General features: G+C 42.1%; 1 protein-coding gene across 1 annotated transcript in view; it reads left to right on the plus strand.

Annotated features, from left to right (window-relative positions):
* LOC127001667 (sodium-independent sulfate anion transporter-like) overlaps positions 1-19,516 on the plus strand; it is a 94,869-nt gene that overhangs the window by 58,267 nt on the left and 17,086 nt on the right. Inside the window, exons 2-3 of the mRNA XM_050866645.1 lie at positions 211-296; positions 10,599-10,778. Of these exons, the coding sequence (XP_050722602.1) occupies positions 211-296; positions 10,599-10,778 (266 nt within the window). The remainder of the gene's footprint in view (positions 1-210; positions 297-10,598; positions 10,779-19,516) is intronic.

Consider the following 19,516-nt stretch of genomic DNA (forward strand, 5'->3'; position numbering starts at 1 on the left):
CTCTCTCTCTCTCTCTCTCTCTCTCTCTCTCTCTCTCTCTCTCTCTCTCTCTCTCTCTCTCTCTCTCTCTCTCTCTCTCTCTCTCTCTCTCTCTCTCTCTCTTTCTCTCTTGGTTTTTCTCTACTCGTGTTCTCTTCCTACCTCTCTCTCCGTTCTCTTCTGCTCGTTCCCTGTGTCCCCTCCTCACACCTGTCTCTCTCTCGCACACAGGTGAAGATGCCGTGTACCGGAGCACCGTTGTGGCCCTGGAGGGAGACGCCCCAAGCCCCCCCGGAGGCGTCTTCTACTTCCTCAGGGTGGGTGGACTCTATTTTTCAGTCGAGGGTGTGGCAAGGAGGGGAAGTGGGTTGAGGGGGGACGGCATAATTGTGGAAGAAGCTTAGGGTCATATTCTTAATCATAATAACCCAATCAAAATAACCCAAACTCACATATTCAACAAGGCTTTCGTAAGAGTTTTGAGTATTTTCTCGTGTTTTTTCTTTTTCTTTTTATTATTAGTCAAGGGTGTATCAAGGAGAGGAAGTGGGTTGTGGTGGAAGGTACAGTTGGAAAAGAAGCTTCATTACGGCGCCCAAACTCACATATTCAACAAGGCTTTCGTAAGAGTTTTGAGTATTTTTACGAGTAGTTTTTTTTCTTTTTATTGTTATTATTAGTCAAGGGTGTATCAAGGAGAGGAAGTGGGTTGTGGGGGAAGGTACAGCTGGAAAAGAAGCTTCATTACAGCGCCCAAACTCACATATTCAGGAAGGCTTTCGTGGGAGCTTTGAGCATTTTTATGGGTAATATTTTTTTCTTTATTAGTCAAGGGTGTATCAAGGAGAGTAAGTGGGTTGTGGGGGAAGGTACAGTTGGAAAAGAAGCTTCATTACAGCGCCCGAACTCACATATTTCGTAGGAGTTTTGGGAATTTCATGGGTAATATTTTTTCCTATATTAGTCAAGGGAGGAATAGGAAGTGAGTTGAAGGGAAAGGTATAGAGTTGGGGAGGAACCTTCATTTCGGCGTCCAAACTCATATATTCAGCAAGGCTTTCGTAGGAGTTTTGAGGAATTTCATGGGTAATATTTTTTCCTATATTAGTCAAGGGAGGAATAGGAAGTGAGTTGAGGGGGAAGGCACAGTTAGGGAAGAAGTTTAATTTCGGCGTCCAAGAACACATAACAATTAAGGCTTTCGTAGGAATTTTGAGCAATTTCATGGGTAATACTTTTTCTATATTAGTGAAGGGAGGAATAGGAAGTGAGTCGAGGGGGAAGGCACAGTTGGGGAAGAAGTTTCATTTCGGCGCCCAAGACCACATAACAATTAAGGCTTTCGTAGGAGTTTTGAGCAATTTCATGGGTAATACTTTTTCTATATTAGTGAAGGGAGGAATAGGAAGTGAGTCGAGGGGGAAGGCACAGTTGGGGAAGAAGTTTCATTTCGGCGTCCAAGACCACATAACAAGGCTTTCGTAGGAGTTTTGAATAGTTCCATGGGTAGTTTTATGTTTTGTTTTTTTTATTAGTCAAGGGTGTATCAAAAAAGTAAGTGGGTTGAGAAGGAACGTATACAGTTGGGGAAGAGCATTTGCGGTACGAGTTTCCTTATAAAGAGATTCCAATCCAACTAAACATGTGGAGAATTAAGTTTCTGGCTCTGCTTAACCCGGTAGCTGCGGGGATCATGTTCCTTAAAGGCCCCTCTGAGCGAGAAAAATTAGAAAAAATCATCACTCACGCAAGCCAATTCATAATATATATCAACGCATTTGTGATCAGTTTATGCATCATCTATTTTTTGGGGGGGTTTATATCATGGTAAAAATTTGGCCCGTCACTGGTACACGGTAAAGCCACAAATTTGGCCCGTCGCTGGTACACGGTAAAGCCACAAATTTGGCCCGTCACTGGTACACGGTAAAGCCACAAATTTGGCCCGTCACTGCTACCGGGTTAACAATGGCCTCAGTGTTCGTACGTGTGAGTAAATGGTAATCATGTTGTGAGTGCCAATACGATAGTCGCATTTAGAAATAGATTAGATAAATTCATGGATAGTGATGTCATGTTGGGTTAGGTTCACAGGAGCTGCTTTGTACAGTGAGAAGTGATAGATAGATACAGGCGTCTCCCTCCAGGGCCACGACGGTGCTCCGGTACACGGCATCTTCACCTGTGTGCGAGAGAGAGACAGGTGTGAAGAGGGGACACGGGGAACGAGCAGAGGAGAACGGAGAGAGAGGAAGGAGGAGAACACGAGTAGAGAAGAACAAAGAGAAAGAGGTGAAGAAAAAAACACGAGCAGAGGAGAACGGAGAGAGAGGTGGGAAGAGAACACGAGATGAGAACGGGGAGAGATAGAGATAGATGGATAGATAGATAGATAGAGAGAGAGAGCAAAAAACTCCTTACGTACTTTTGTTCTTATGATTTGCCATCTGTTCTGAGACGCTTCCGGCTTTAAACAACAACTATTCCCCACGCCCACAAAGGACATCACTCGGGTTCTCTTGAGTGATTTTTGCGTTCACGGTGCAGAAGCCTTGTTAAACTTTTTTTTTTTTTCCCACAGCAGACAGCTTTTTTTTTTTTTTTTTTTTTTTTACAGCAAAGGAGACAGCTCAAGGGCACAAAAAAGGAAAGAGTAATAAAAAAAAGCCTGCTACTCGCTGCTCCCACAAAAAAGAATCAAAAGAGGTGGCCGAAAGAGAGGTCATACAGCTCATACAGCTACCAATGGAAATACTAACACAACAACCTCTACCAAAGCCTTATCAGATGTGGGTGTGTGAGCCCTGCAGTGTTTGAGAATATATACCTTAGAAACCATCTGTAGTGTTCGATAAAGAAGGAAGAAGCATTATTAAACTATCACTAGACTCATAACACATGGACAACCCACAACAACCTCTACCAAAGCCTTATCAAATGTTGGTGTGTAAACTCCTCAACCCACTTACTCTTCTTCTCTCTTCACCCCTGACTAAAATAACAAAACAAAATACGAAACTACCCATGAAAATGCTCAAAACTCCCACGAAAACCCTTGTTAAATATGTGAGTTTGGGCGCCGAAATGAAATTGTGTAGGCCCCGAAATCTTTGAGAATATGGTCCTTGTTCTTGTCTCCTCCCCTTCCCCTGTAGTGTTCGATATAAACTATCACTAGACTCATAATCCATGGACAACCCACAACAACCTCTACCAAAGCCTTAACAAATGTTGGTACGTAAACTCCTCAACCCACTAACTCGTCTTCTCTCTTCACCCCTGACTAAAATAACAAAACAAAACATGGATCTACCAATTAAAATGCTCAAAACTCCCACGAAATCCTTGTTAAATATGTGAGTTTGGGCGCCGAAATGAAATTGTGTAGGCCCCGAAATCTTTGAGAATATGGTCCTTGTTCTTGTCTCCTCCCCTTCCCCTGTAGTGTTCGATAAAGAAGGAAAAAGCATTATTAAACTATCACTAGACTCATAATCCATGGATAACCCACAACAACCTCTACCAAAGCCTTATCAAATGTTGGTACGTAAACTCCTCAACCCACTAACTCGTCTTCTCTCTTCACCCCTGACTAAAATAACAAAACAAAACATGGAACTACCAATTAAAATGCTCAAAACTCCCACGAAAGCCTTGTTAAATATGTGAGTTTGGGCGCCGAAATGAAATCGTGTAGGCCCCGAAATCTTTGAGAATATGGTCCTTGTTCTTGTGTCTTCCCCTTCCCCTTCTTCCCCTTCTCCCCAATCCACATGTTCATTCCCTTTGGTCTTTTTCTTCAGCTCTGACTATTCCTCATCCTCTTCCTCTTCTTCCTCTTCCTCTTGACCCCCTTGTGACCTCTTGGTTTAGATTGATGGGTCGGGAGGGGTTGTTCAATCTCTCTCTCTCTCTCTCTCTCTCTCTCTCTCTCTCTCTCTCTCTCTCTCTCTCTCTCTCTCTCTCTCTCTCTCTCTCTCTCATTTTCTTCCCTTGAGTTTTTTATTTTATTTTTATTTTTTTATCCCGAAGGCGACTCAGCTTTTTTTCCTCTTTCCTTTTCTCTAATTTCTTTTCTCCTTCCTTATTCCTCTTCTTCTAAATACCGCATTTTTCTCATTATCTTAACGTGTTTCTCTCTCTCTCTCTCTCTCTCTCTCTCTCTCTCTCTCTCTCTCTCTCTCTCTCTCTCTCTCTCTCTCTCTTCTCTCTCTCTCCCTCTCTTCATTTTCCTTTTTCCTTTTTCGCGGATTGGGGTGTCCTTGCCCGTGGGGGGAGGAGGGAGGGAGGAGGAGGAGGAGGAGGAGGAAGAGGAGGAGGAGGAGAGGGTGAGGGAGGAGGAGAGCCACTGTTCCTTTGTATTCTAAAGTGGTCCAAAAGACGCAACCATTTTTTTATTGTTTGTTTAATTCTGTAAACCGCCGGTGAAGGAGGAGGAGGAGGAGGAGAAAGAGGAGAGGGAGGAGGAGGAAGAAGAAGAAAAAGAATAAGAAAATGGAGAAGAAAAAAAATAAGAGAACAGGAAGAAGAGGAAGAAAAGAGGATGAAGTAGAGAAAGAAGAAAAATAAGAACATAGAACATAAGAACGTAGGAGTCTGCAAGAGGCCGGTAGTGTATCTCTATCTTCTCTGTCTCCCTTCTCTATTCCTCTCATTACCTAACATTATTTTTTTCTACATCTCTCTTGTACATCTCTTTCTCTCCTTTTCACTTATTTCCATCCTTCCTTCTCTTCCTATTCTAATTCCTTACTTATGTTTGTCCAGCTCACACACACATTTTTCTACTTCTTTCTCGGTTTCCCTGTACAAGGCAGCTCCTGTAACCTAAGCTCCTGTGAATCTTACCCCACCTAATTTAATATCACTGTCCATGAATTTATCTAATCTATTTTTGAATGTGACGATTGTATTGGCACTCACCACAAGACTGCTCAGCCTGTTCCACTCATCTACAACTCTGATAGTAAACCAATTTTTGCCTATGTCCCTGTTGAATCTGAATTTATACTGTTTAATTAAACCCATTACCACGTGTCCTGCCCGGTTCTCTTATCATCAGAACCTTTTTAATATAAGATAAAGAAGGAAAATAAAAGAAAGAGGATTAGGAGGAGGAGGAGGAGGAGGAGGAGAGAGGAAGAACAAAGGAAAATAAATAAGGAGAAAATGTGTTGAGACAAACCATGGACAGAGAGAGAGAGAGAGAGAGAGAGAGAGAGAGAGAGAGAGAGAGAGAGAGAGAGAGAGAGAGAGAGACTGCGGTGAGTATAAAACAAATGGAAAAAAAAGTCTGTACGGGCAGCGGAAGGAAACTGGAAAACAAACAAAAAAATAGTGCCAGAGGGGTGAAAAAAAAACATGAAAAAAGGAAAGGAAAAAAAGTGAACCATTGAGAAGGGAGAGAAAGAAAGGAAAGAGAAAAGAAGGGAAGTGGGTAGATGGGAAGAAAAATAGATAGGTAGGGAAGAGAATTGGATAGGGAGGAAAGAAGAAAGGGGTATGGGTAGGTAGGAAAAAAAGTGGGGTAGCTAGGAAGAAAAATGGGTAGGGAGGAAAGAAAGAGGTATGGGTAGGTAGGAAAAAAAGTGGAGTAGCTAGGAAGAAAAATGGGTAGGGAGGAAAGAAAGAGGTATGGGTAGGTAGGAAAAAAAGTGGAGTAGCTAGGAAGAAAAATGGGTAGGGAGGAAAGAAAGAGGTATGGGCAGGTAGGAAAAAAAGTGGAGTAGCTAGGCAGAAAAATGGGTAGGGAGGAAAGAAAGAGGTTTGGGCAGGTAGGAAGAAAACTGGGTAGGGAGGAAAAAAGCTACGGTAGATTTCACCAAAGGACGACGGTATTCACAATCATCATCATCAGGAATAATAAGAAACAAATGAGAACCACGCTAGCGGAAATCGTGGTTTGACTGAAGATCCACAGAAAATTTGCCCAGTGTAATAGTCCCTTAATGTGGGTAATCTTCCACCACTCGACGATGGTTGGAAATTGTCAGCGTGCATGGATGTGACTTGCAAATTTTTAACCATTTCTGCGCCCAAGAACACGTAATTTACTAGTTTTTCGTGGGAGTTTTGGGCATTTCCAGGGGTACTTTTATGACCCTGGTGGTAGTCTGAGCCTTCTTCTGTACCGTGAACCTAAAAGAACACTCATTAGAATTCGATTAACCTCCTTTTTGACCTTTGGAAATAGTTGCTGTGAGGGGTGGAAGCGTCTGACAATACCAACCTTGAACCTACGTCCTTGAGTTCACCACCCCCGCACGCTGACCACCCGGCCCCCGCCCCTCCAAATGGGAGTGAAAATAAAAAGCATGAAACTGAAGGAAAACAAATAAACAAAAAATAAACACTTGCAAGTCAGAAGCAAATGGATAAATAGAAGAAATCGTAAATAAGAAAATGTTACGCGCTAGAACGAATAAAAGAAAAAAAAAACAAGAGAAAAAAGTTAAGGGAAAGGAAAGAAAAAAGATGTAGGTAATTATGAAGAAGAAGAAGAAGAAGAAGAAGAAGAAGAAGGATGAGGAGGAAGAAGAGGGATGAAGATGCTGATTCACCGTGACTCAGCTAGAATAATTAATGTCCATTCCAGAGAGAGAGAGAGAGAGAGAGAGAGAGAGAGAGAGAGAGAGAACAAATAATATACATACATACATACATTCATACATACATTCATACATACACGCAATTCAACAACGGAAACAATATGCTGCAACCTAATTAGTCTCCTTCAAAACTTTGCTAAACACACACACACACACACACACACACACACACACACACACACGCACACACACACACACACCAGACTTAAGAGAGTAATACAGACAGACAGAGACAGATAGAGAGACAGAAAAAGGACTATTACGAGGTTATTTGCTGCTGAAGGTCTACTAATACACGCCTCCTTGCATTCACGAGCAGGGAGGAGGAGGAAGAAGAGGAAGAGAAGGAGGAGGAGGAGGAGGAGATGATGGAGAGGTTGAGGAGAAAATTGGGAGAGAAAGTGGAAAAGAAAATGTCTTCAGGGAAATGAGGGAGATCATGAGAGAGAGAGAGAGAGAGAGAGAGAGAGAGAGAGAGAGTATGTATTCAATTGCAATATGTAATATGTAAAAAGAAAGAAAGAGAGAGAGAGAGAGCAATATGTAATATGTAAAAGAAAGAGAGAGAGAGAGAGAGAGAGAGAGAGAGAGAGTATGTATTCAATTGCAATATGTAAGATGTAAAAAGAAAGAGAGATAATTTTTTTGTTATATATATTTTTGTTCTACTTTATTCCCCCAATGCACGTTACACCCTAAACTATCCTACATGCTTTTTAGCCTAACCAAGTGTAAAGTAATGTTTTGTTGAATGTTGGCTTCGTGGCTCGTACATTTCCACTCTTATAACCTGGATGTGTTTGTACGATATTTTGTAACGATAAACTTTTTTTTTTTTTTTAGTAGGAATACCAATAGCTGTCAAAATCACTGTCAATTAGTTTAGAGCGTGGCCTTTCTCTCTCTCTCTCTCTCTCTCTCTCTCTCTCTCTCTCTCTCTCTCTCTCTCTTTTAAACATGTTCAGTACATTAGTACATGGCAGTATTATTTTTCTGTGTTAAAGTTCCCCCGACCGTTGGGGAGCTATTTAAAAGCTTCTGCCGATTATATTATACAATGATATACATGTTTACGGTGGGTGTAGGAGTAGCCACCTGTGGGACGCAACCTTCATCTGCTGAGTGGACAGTTGTATCACATCCACATCAGCAGTGAGGTTGTTCCACCACACCACCGCTGCGATGGAGTAGGCACGTTGGTGGGTGCTGGAGCGGGCCATTGGCACTTCCAGGAGGGAGGCGTTGCTCAGCACCGTTCTCGTGCTGCGCTCAGACCTCCTCCAGGTAGCCCTCAGGTCCGTCAGGTGGGGCACTAGGCCCACTTGTGCCTTGTGTAGCACCGTCAGGGCAGCGACGCGGCGACGGTGCTCCAGGCTGTCCAGCTGGCTCGTGGCTGCTCCTGCCCGTCGCTCGTGTGGTTGTGGTTGTTGTTGTTGTTGTTGTTGTCGCTGTCTCTCCCAATGGCTCGGTCGGTGGTGCTGGGTGCCGTTGATGAGGCGTTCTGCCCTCCTCTGCACCTTGTCTAGCTGGTTGAGGTGGCAGCGGACGCTGGCCATCAAGGTGAGCAGTGCATACTCCATCACTGGACGGACTTGTGCCTTATAGAGGGTGTTCAGGCCTGCAGCGTCGAGGAGGGTCTTCATGCGGCGCAGGAGGTTCACCTGGGAGGCTTTATGCGCCACCCTTTCAAGGTGACGGTTGAACCGGGTGGCGCCTGACGCCCCTCTCTCTCTCTCTCTCTCTCTCTCTCTCTCTCTCTCTTTTCTTCGTTTTCCCTCACTTACCACCACCGCCTCCACCTCACTCCCTTTATTTCATCACTTCACTTTTTCTCCCCGTTATCACCCTCTCCATTACTTCCCATCGCTTCCTCCTCTCCCTCACACACTCTCGCCTTCCCTTCCTCCTCTCACGCTCTCTGCCTCCTTCCCAATCATCTGTAATTCTGTTTTCTGCTCTTTCCTTCCTTCCTTTACCTTTCCTTCCTCCCCTAACCACCATCATCACCACCACCACGACCACTACCACAGCCATCTCCTATTTCCTTCTCTTCCTTTACTTTTTACACCACCTGCTATTTCTTCTCCTACTCCTACTCCTCCTACTCCTGCTACTACTAGGTTAGGATAGATTAGGTTAGGTCAGAGTAAGTTAGGGTAGGGTAAGTTACGTTAGGTTAGGATAGGTCAGGTCAGGGTAGGGTTGGGTAGGGTAGCCCGCGGCCACACAGGGAGCAAGAAAGCGAGCGAGAGCGAGAAACTTTAATACATTATAAGCAATGGAGGTGACCACACTGGCAGCGAGCAGGTAATGGCGAGAAAGCGAGAAGAGTTGACGATTAACTTTTCTCGCGCGAGATCGGTAGGTCAAAAGGAGTGACATCAAAGACATGTTTCTATGTTATTTGCCGTAACTCAACTCATACACTAGATAGGACATTTTGGTTAACACCGTTAAACGCAGCAGTGATTGCAGAACTCGAATATGTTTGTGAAACTCAATAAAACAGAAACGAAATAAATAGTGACGAGTTGAAGTTAAATAATCACTCCGTAATGTTTATAACACATTTTACATATAACTACCATTTCCAGCGCCTATGAAATGAGTACTAGAATAAACAGTTCCATCTTATAGAGAAAAGCCTCCTGAACACGATGGTGTATACAGATTTTTCTTAAAACGCCGAATAAGTGAAGCACGGAACTGTTTATAAAAACATTTCACCTCATCCCTCGTGTGCGCCGACGGGGGAGGGGGCGAGGGATGATGTGTGCACTGTTTTTTTATAGGCTATTATAATGTTGCCAGGGTACATACTGCTCCTTCAGGACTGGAACATGCTCCGATTCTCTCGTGCTGAAATCGCTTTTACAAGAGAATAGTATGATGAAGTACCAAGTGTTCTCATGGCTCAAGAAAATGTGAGACATGTCAGTGCTTATAATACCAAAGCTGTAGGGCTTATGGGATGTCAGTTCTCGCCTCGCCTCGCCTCGCTTTTTGTGTGGCCACAGAAACTCGCCTTGCCACTCTCGCTCTTGCTCTCGCTCGCTGTCTCGCTCTTTGTGTGGCCGCGGCCTTAGGTTAGGTGCTATTATTGCTGCTGCAACTACTACTACTACTACTATTATTACTACTACTACTACTACTACTACTACTACTACTACTACTACTACTACTACTACTGCAACACAAACAGAGGCAGCAGCAGCAGCAGTAGTAATAACAGTGTATCACGACTAAGCTTTAATAAGGATATGTGGTAGCGGCCGCAATAGAAGTCAGTGAATACATGCAGCACTAATAACAATAATGAATGCCTTGGTGTTTCTATCCCTCCCCAACCCCCTACCTAATAGGCCCTAAGGAGTATACTAATCAACAAGAAGCTGCAGTGGTAGTAGTAGTAGTAGGAGGAGGAGGAGAAGAAGGAAGAGGAGGAGGAGGAAGATATCATGCGTCGTCTTGGCTCTGGTCATAAGCTTCAAGGGAGAAAATGTTGGTGTTTATGTTCGAGGGAAACAGAGAGAAATAAAGATGAAGGAGAGATGACAGCAAAGGTAGTCTAGAGAGATACTGGGGTTGGTATTATAAGACGCTTTCGCTTCTAACACCAGCTATTTCTAAAGGTCAAAGAGGGGATCAGTTGGGTTCTAATGAGTGTTTCTTTAGGTTAACGGTACAGAGGAAGGGTCAAACTACCACCAGGGTCATGCAACTACTCCTGTAAATGCCCACATCTCCCACGAAACCCTAACCTAGCCCTAACCCGCTTTCCCATCCCCTTCCCTCCTCTAAGTTTATTCCCTCCCCACTCCTCCTTTTTCATCTCCCCAAGCGAACAGAAATGAACCACCCCACCTCCTCCTCCTCCTAACCTAACCTAACCTAACCTAACCCAACCCAACCTGACCTAATTTACCCTACCCTACCCTACCCAACCCAACCCAACCCAACCTAATCTAACCCAACCTAACCTAACCTAACCTAACCTGTCTCGTCCCCCAGAACAAGGCGGGCCGGTGCCTGAGCCGCAAGACCCTGCACCGCCGCCTGCCGTGCCTGACGTGGCTGCGCAGCTACAACGCGGAGTGCCTCATGGGCGACCTGGTGGCGGGCTTCACCGTGGGCCTCATGATCATCCCGCAGGCCCTCGCGTACGGCATCGTGGCGGGCCTCAGTCCTAGTGTGAGTACTGTTTTGTTTTTTGTTTCTTCTTTTTTATATATATAGCGAGGGAGGTAGCTCAAGGGAAAAAACAAAACAAAAAAACAAAAAAGAGGGAATTGTTTCTGGTTGGTGTGCTTTTTGAGTCTTTCTTTTCTCCCCACTTTTCTACAGGTTTATTTTCTTTCTTTCTCTGTTTCCTCATTTCTTCCTTTTTTTCCTTATTTATTTTCTAGTGTGAGTTCCGCCGCCTGGGGGCGGGTGGAAATGGACGACCCCTACGTTTTTTTTTTTTTTTCCGAATATTCAAAGCAAAGGCCAGAGCTCCCTTTCGGACTGGTCGATAAAGGGGAAAAAAAAAAGGAAAAATCTGTGAGTGTGGGTTTGGTTGAGTGGTGGTGTCGCTTTTTTAATCTTTCTTTTCCCCACTTTATTTTCTTTATATTTCTCTCTGTAGTAAATGATAATAATAATAATGATAATAATAATAATAATAATAATAATAATAATAATAATAATAATAATAATAATATTAAAGAAGTCCTAATATCGATTCGTCACTCCAGTCCTTGGATGCTGACGGTCATGATGATGGAGAGGTCCTTCAGAGAGAGAGAGAGAGAGAGAGAGAGAGAGAGAGAGAGAGAGAGAGAGATAGGAGGAGGGGATATGAAGAGGTATTAAGATATTCTTCACTTTCTCAACTTCAGCAACCCTTCCACCTCTCTCTCTCTCTCTCTCTCTGTCTCTCTCTCTCTCTTTTTTCCGCCCTCCCCTCCCCTCCCCTTCCCTTCCCCCCCTAAGTTTCTTCCCTCCCCACTCTCCCCAAGCGAACAGAATATTCCACTCCACCTCCTCCTCCTCCTCATCATCATCATCATCTTATCATCATCATCATCCTCTCATCTCAAACACACCTCCCTAAACTTATTCAACTCCCTCTTCAGTCTTCACACCTTCCTCCTCCTCCTCCTCCTCCTCCTCCTCCTCCTCCATATAACCATAATGTTCCAAGGGGTTAGAAACTTACTATACAGTGAAAATGTGTAGGTGCGTGGGTGTGGGTGTGCTACTTTGCGACTGTTTCGGCAAGTATGGGAAGGTGTTATTAGGGCACACTTGTGAGGCGAATGGACAAGTGTGTGTGTGTGTGTGTGTGTGTGTGTGTGTGTGTGTGTGTGTGTGTGTGTGTGTGTGTGTGTGTGTGTGTTAATTAGAACACTTATAGATTAGGTGGATGTGTGTGTTTGGGGACGTGCACGCGTGTGTGTGTGTGTGTGTGTGTGTGTGTGTGAAGATTAGCCTTCTTAAACATTGAAAATATAGTCCTTGAACACGAAAACACGCAAAATAGTAAAGAAAGAAAGGAATGAAGAAAAACGAAGGAAAAATATCTCAGCAGTTAATTAAAAGCGTCCCATCAGTCCGTCATGATTATGCAGAATCATCAATGCCAACTATAATACACTTCGACTATCAATTGAAAGTGTGTCAGGCAAATAAATACTGACCTGAGGGCGGGGACGGCACGCTGGGAAGCACAACATGTGAACAGTTACCCGGGCAAGCAATGTTGCGTTCCTGCACCGTCCAGCGGGGAGATAACGTCATGTTGAAACTCTTAAAGGTTAACACACCGATTACACGTAAGATGCCTGCTGCAACATTTTAACATTGTAATACTCTAACATTACAACATTCTAACATTGCACATTCAAACATTGCAATATTCTAACATTGCAATATTCTAACATTACAACATTCTTACATTGCAATATTCTAACATTACAACATTCTTACATTGCAATATTCTAACATTACAACATTCTTACATTGCAATATTCTAACATTACAACATTCTTACATTGCAATATTCTAACATTACAACATTCTAACATTGCAATAGTCTAACATTACAACATTCTAACATTGCAATATTTTAACATTGTATACATTCTATCATTGCACATTCTAATATCGGACATTCGAACTTTTTTATTATTTTTCTTTCTTTTGTTCCGCCTATGTCGCCAGTAGGCTTTCTCGGTGGGGCCTGGTGGTCGGCCCCAGCCCGTTATGATGGCGCCCTGACATCTACTCAGAAGGCACGGGTTTTTTCGATCCCGCGGCACCCAGAATGAGCCCAGCAAGATGACCCCGTTCATTACGGGGTCATCTTGCTGGGCTCATTCTGCCCCCACGGGTTAGCACACTCGGCTCACAACCGAGAGAGTAAGGGTTCGATTCCCGGGCGGAGTGGATAAATTTGGGCGGCTTTTCTGATAACCTACGCCCCTGTCCACCCAGCAGTAAATGGGTACCAGGTGTTAATCAGGGGTTGTGTCCCGTCTCCTGGGATCTGTTGCCTTCTCCTATAATTCCTTCCCCTTCTGTCTCTCTCCGGCATATGACCACAGATGCTGCGCCGACTAACCGAAACTTTCCTTCTGCCCCCACGGAGCTCATCTTTGGTCCTCTTTTTGAGAGAATCTACAGTCCGAGTTGATAGGTGGTCTCTAGGACAGCATTTGGACTGTCTTTTAGGTCATTCGGCATTGACTAAAAATTGTCAGCTTGTAGCGACGCACTCGATGCGAATCCAGATCCTCCAGGGCGCCGAGCCCGCAAGCTGATCACTCAGCCACCGCCTCTCCAGTAACATTGTAACACTAACATTGTACATGGGTCATACTTCTTCTCATTTGCCCCACATTCTACCCATCTTCAGTACGCGCCCATGTATAATAAGACTTTCACCTTCACTGATAAAATCGATCTTATCAACCGATGCAACCTTGAAGATAGCGCACACACACACACACACACACACACACACACACACACACACACACACACACACACACACATGAAAAAATATATGATACAAGCAGCTCCAAGGATTATGTAAGAATCCATGAAAAAATTATATGATACAAGCTGCTCCAATAATTATTATGTCAGAATCCACTCCATGCGACCATGACGTCACTATTTAAGGCGTTGAGTAATTTTGCTTTTATTGTATATTATTGTTGAGATCCATAGATCATCGTGGAAAATTAGAAGAAAATAATATGTAGACCCAAACAGAGTCCCCTCGATGAGTAGACACTGCTCTGATAAATAATTATAGACAGTGACAGTAAAGTAAGGACCTTGCTATCTTATAGTGAGCGATGCGATGTGGCCTGACAGCGACTTGAGATAAAGTGACACACCATCTCCGACTCTGTGCCACGTTACTATAAAAAAGTCGGTTCCACCAGGGCCATCTAGAGGGGGAAGGCCGCTTCACTTTCTTAATGACGTCAGGCGGGTAGGTAACGGTCAGGTCAGCCTGGCCTGCTGTCAGGCCTCTACCTCACTGTTTTCCTCCTGTTGTTTGTTTGTTTGTTAGTATTATTGCTTGTTTTAACCTACATAATGAAAAGGTAACTGACTGCAAACAAACTGTTATTTAACCATTTTCGTATTGGAATATACTGAACAAATAGTTATTCATTAAGTATGCATAATAGTAATAATGATACAAATACATCAATTGAAACTTATCAGCTAAGTCTTAGATGTTATAGGACATCATGTCAAGACATATGAGCTTCTTGATGGGTCAAGGAATATACATATACAAGTGTAACACACACACACACACACACACACACACACACACACACACACACACACACACACACACACACAGTATAATGTTACGTAATATGTGCCTTGCCACGAAGCAAGGCATTGCCGTTTATTGAAGCCAGTTGTAATATTCCTTTCGTATCATATATATATATATATATATATATATATATATATATATATATATATATATATATATATATATATATATATATATATATATATATATATATATATATATATATATATATATATATATATATATATATATATATATAAATAGATAGATAGAGATAGATAGATAGATAGATAGATATAGATAGATAGATAGATATAAATATATAGATAGATAGATAGATATCATATATATCGAATGATATTCAAATTCATATTCACACAATATAACACATTCATATTCACATCAGATAATATGTTTTCATCGTATCCATGCCATATCATATAATCATTATCATCACAGCACATGTTTATTCATAACAGCCTGTCACATACCAGTAACATGGTAGTTATTCATATTCATTTCTCATTCATATCATCTAAGCAAATTTTATTTATATTCATATCATATATTCATATCTTTTACATCTATATTCATATCCATGTTTTCATGTTTATATTCATAGAATTACATTACGCTATTCATATTTTTTTCACATCATTATATGCATGGCTTATTAAATGAATCACATCATGTTCATATTATATTCTTCAGTAATTAATCATACCATATACATATTCATATCACAGTCACATTCCTGTCATAACGCATCATATTCATATATTCACCTCAATGAATATTCATATTCATATATAATACATGTGTAACAGGTTATTTTATAAACTATATTATTGTCTGTTATAATGCCGGATAAACCCTCATCTTCCTTTATTTAATACACCTGTAATGGATGTTAAACATACTAAGTGTACTAACTATACTTATCTGACAATACTGAACGTATCATGTAGCTACTTTGTTTGTTGCTTCGTTGGTGTCACGCCGCCACTTGGCGGACACCTTCTTGTCTTGAGGGAAGAAAAACACGCTCACTCTGGGTTCTGTTTTGAAGTTTCCTTCACAATAAGGCACAAAGCACTTGTATGGCAGTATTGTCTTCGTAAGAGGCACAAATGATGTTAATGTTTACAAGTTTTTCAATGTTTTGCCGTCAGTAATGCACAAAACAGAGAGCGTGAACTCTCCCGACCGCAGCTGACCCGACACTTCCTCGCACAGTCGCAAACTCGCAACTCGCACTATAGTAAATTTATTTTTGATATAGCATAATGATAGTTTAATAATGCTTGTTCCTTCTGTACTGAACATTGCACCTCGTTTCTAAGGTCCGCATTCTCAAACTTATCAGTGCTCATACACCCACATTGGATAAGGCTTTCGTAGAGGTTGTGTTAGTATTTCCTTGAGTAGTGTTACGAGCCTAGTGATAGTTTCACAAGGCTTCTGCACCATGAACGGGAAGAAACACCCCTGAGAACCTACTGTTCCAGATGGTGACCTTTGGAAACAGTTGTTGTGAGAGCCGAAGCATCTGAGAATACTGGCCACAGGGACACATCCTCTCGGCCCATATCCACTTTTATCTTTTTTTTATTTTTACGTCGAACCATGTAGCACCCGTAGGCCTTCTCGAGGGGCCTGGTGGTTGGCCCAAGCCCGTCTTGATGCAGGCAAGTGTTTATAGTGGCGCCATCTTTTCTTGGCTCATGCTGCTCCCCGGAGCTCATTCTTGAATGACTTGAACGGTTCTTCTTGAGTCAGGGTTGATGGGTGGTCTTCAGGACAACTCGGCAGTGACTGAAAAATCCCAGGTAGTAGTGGCGGATTTGAACCCGCGTCGTCCAGAACGCGGTAAATGCGGGACCCGCACGCTAACCACAGCCCCGCCTTCACTTTTTTTTCACAATAAAGGAGGCAGCTTATGGGCAAAAATAAATAGATAATAAGCCCGTAAAACCCTGCTATAAAGAAAATAGAAATGAGTCTCCTAAAGAGAGGTCAGTGTCGGATGGAGAGGTGTCTTGCTACCTACTCCCCTCTTGAAAGGCTGACTCTCGTAGAAGTTGATAAAGTAGATTCCTTGATAATGACCTGAGCAAACATGACAAAGACTCGAGCTCCTCCTCCTCCGCCTCCTCTTCCTCCTCCCTCTCCTCTTTTTCCTCTTCGTCCTCCTCCTCCGTTCCCTGACCTACCGGAATTTTTTTCGGGCATCATCAGTTTACAAGGTTGCCACACGCTACGCCGCGCCCCACCAGCCACAACGCACAGCAGACTTTAGTGACCTTTCTCAAGCGTCCTGGTTGAGGGCTGACAGCCTTGGGCATGCAAATGAATGGCCTTGAAGTATGTGTTTATTTTTAGCGTACAGGACATAAGGATGTTCGTGTAAGAAGATCTACTTATGTTTTTTTTATTCTTTTATGTAATTATATGTTTGTTTGTTTTTATTTGGGTTATATCTCATTTCGAGGATTCAGTTATTTGTTATTTGTGTTTACTTTTATTTTCTTTTTTTTTCTTTATTTGATTGTTTAATTTGCATAACTTCATTTCTTTATCATGTTACGTAGGATATATATTTTTATTTGCTTTATATTATTTTATTTTATCTATTCATTGTTCACTTTTGTTTACTTTTATTTTCATTTTTTGTCTTCATTCATTTGTTATTTTCATTTGTATATTGGCTTTTATTTACTTTCTTTATTAATTGATGAGCTTTATATCTGTATTTACCATGATATCGTTTTTGAAAATATTTATCGTTTTATTTAGTTATTGTGTATCTACATATTTCGAGTTTTTATTTATTTATATTAGTTTTATGGAACACCGAGCCAGAGAGGGAGTCAGGGAAGAGCTTCCATGCCACTATAGCAGCAGGGTCAGCGGTGAGCCTCAACAAAGAGCGTCTTCACCACCTCACCTTTATTGACAACCAGCACAGACTCGACCATTATCAGCACCCGCAGTTGCGGCGAATATGAATCACTCTTTAGTTCGATGAAAACCTCATTGGCGTGCGCAAGAAGCTACAGGAGTGACTTGAGAACAGAGCAAAACTTACAGTATTCCTGACGAAGAGTGTCTGGGCTTTTATTTATACAGTAAGGGAAGCAACAACAACAACAGAGCTCGCTAGGCACCGCTTCAGCAAAAGAAAAAGAAAAGGAGAAGGAGAAAAGAGAGGTCAATTTCGGAAGGAGAGGTGGCTCAACTATTTCCAAACTGAAGAATGCTCAAACTATAACCAGGATCATAAAACTACCCCTGGAAATGCCCCCAACTTCTACTAAAGCTTTATCAAATGTGTGTGTGTAAGCTCTGAAATGTTTGAAAATATTGGCCTCTGTTCGGTAGACTTTTCTCAGAAACTTCCGCCACTCATATAAACTAGTTCCACAGTTCGTAAAGGAGGTCAGTCGGGGTCTCAGGAGTGTTTTCTTAGAATCGTAGTATAGAAGAAAGGTCAAACTGCCACCAGGATCATAAATTTACCCCTTGAAGTGTCCACAACTTTCACCAAAGCCTTATCAAATTTGGGTGTGTAAGCTCAGATGTTTAAAATATGGGCCAAGTTGGGTCGGTAGGCTATAATGATTTTCAGACGGTTCCGGTTCTCACCTCAATGATTTCCGAAGGCCGAAAAAGATATCAGTCTAGGTCTCATGAATGTTTATTTTTTTATAGATTCGTAGTATAGAAGAATGGTCAAACTACCACCAGGATCATAAATCTACCCCTGGAAATGCCCGGAACTCCTACGAAATTCTCATCAGATATGTGTGCCTGGTCGTTGTAAAAAAATAGGACCCTCCGAGCAAGATCACGATGACTGGCGGAAATAAGAGACTTGACTATTCAGAGCAGTAGGATAAGATTGGAGTGTTTGTTTGCTTGAGTGTGTGTGTGTGTGTGTGTGTGTGTGTGTGTGTGTTGCTCTCGCGAAACTTTTATTTATCTTCTTTTGCATAGATAGCCTTGAGGAATATTAAAATCGTTGTACAGAATCATTATCACATGCGAAAATGGAAGAGACTAAAGTATTCCACGTAACAGGGCAGGCTTGGTGTGTGTGTGTGTGTGTGTGTGTGTGTGTGTGTGTTTCCTGTGTTGCTATGAGTGACAAATTTGATCTTTTACATGAGTGACCTTAAGGGACACACACACACACACACACACACACACAGGGTACAAAAAGAAGAAAAAAAAGCACTAAGACAACACCTTCAGGGCCACTAATGATTCACGCGCTGCCCTTGCCTGCTCTAATGATGATGATGATGATTATGATGATGATAATAATGATAATAATAATAATAATAATAATAATAATAATAATAATAATAATAATAATGGTAGTACATAGTAGTAGTAGTAGTAGTATATGTAGTAGTAGTAGTAGTATATGTAGTATATGTAGTATATGTAATAGTAGTAGTAGTAGTAGTTATAGCTTGATAAAATTCCAGTTTTAAAAGTTTGCGAAGACGAATTTTCTTTTTTCCACAAGTACTATTCCGGCTACCAGTGATGAATAGCTAGACCAGTGGTTCCCATACCGGGGGGCGCCCCCCCTTGTTTGTCTTCTCTAGCCCCGTAGTATCAAATATTACAGAGATTTCCTGTGTGGTTTCCTAAAATTTCCTCCTTTTTTTGTCAACGCCAAACACTACACAAAGAATTTTCGTAGTATTTTGTTTGGTTGGGGAGCTTACAAACTTGCTGTATTGGACTGTAAAATTGGTCCCGTGTCATCCATTGTGTATAGTGGCGGCGTCTCGTGGGAACAAAAAGAACCAACCAGCCATGGGTCATATTCTGAACATTTCGGCACCCAACCTCACATATATGACAAGGCTTTCGTACGAATTTTAGGTAATTTCAAGGGTAGTTTCTTGGCCCTTCTGTTAGTTTGACCCTTCTTCTGTACCTTGAACCTAAAAAAAAACTCATTAGAACCCGACTGATCTCCATTTTGGCATTCGGAAGTACGTAGTTGATGTGAGGCGAAAGCGTTTGAGAATGCCGACCCAGCGAAGTGAGGAGCCGTGCGTTGACAATGACCGTGTAGCGTGTA

The sequence above is a fragment of the Eriocheir sinensis genome, chromosome 21 (genome assembly GCF_024679095.1).
Source record: "Eriocheir sinensis breed Jianghai 21 chromosome 21, ASM2467909v1, whole genome shotgun sequence".
Taxonomy (NCBI): domain Eukaryota; kingdom Metazoa; phylum Arthropoda; class Malacostraca; order Decapoda; family Varunidae; genus Eriocheir; species Eriocheir sinensis.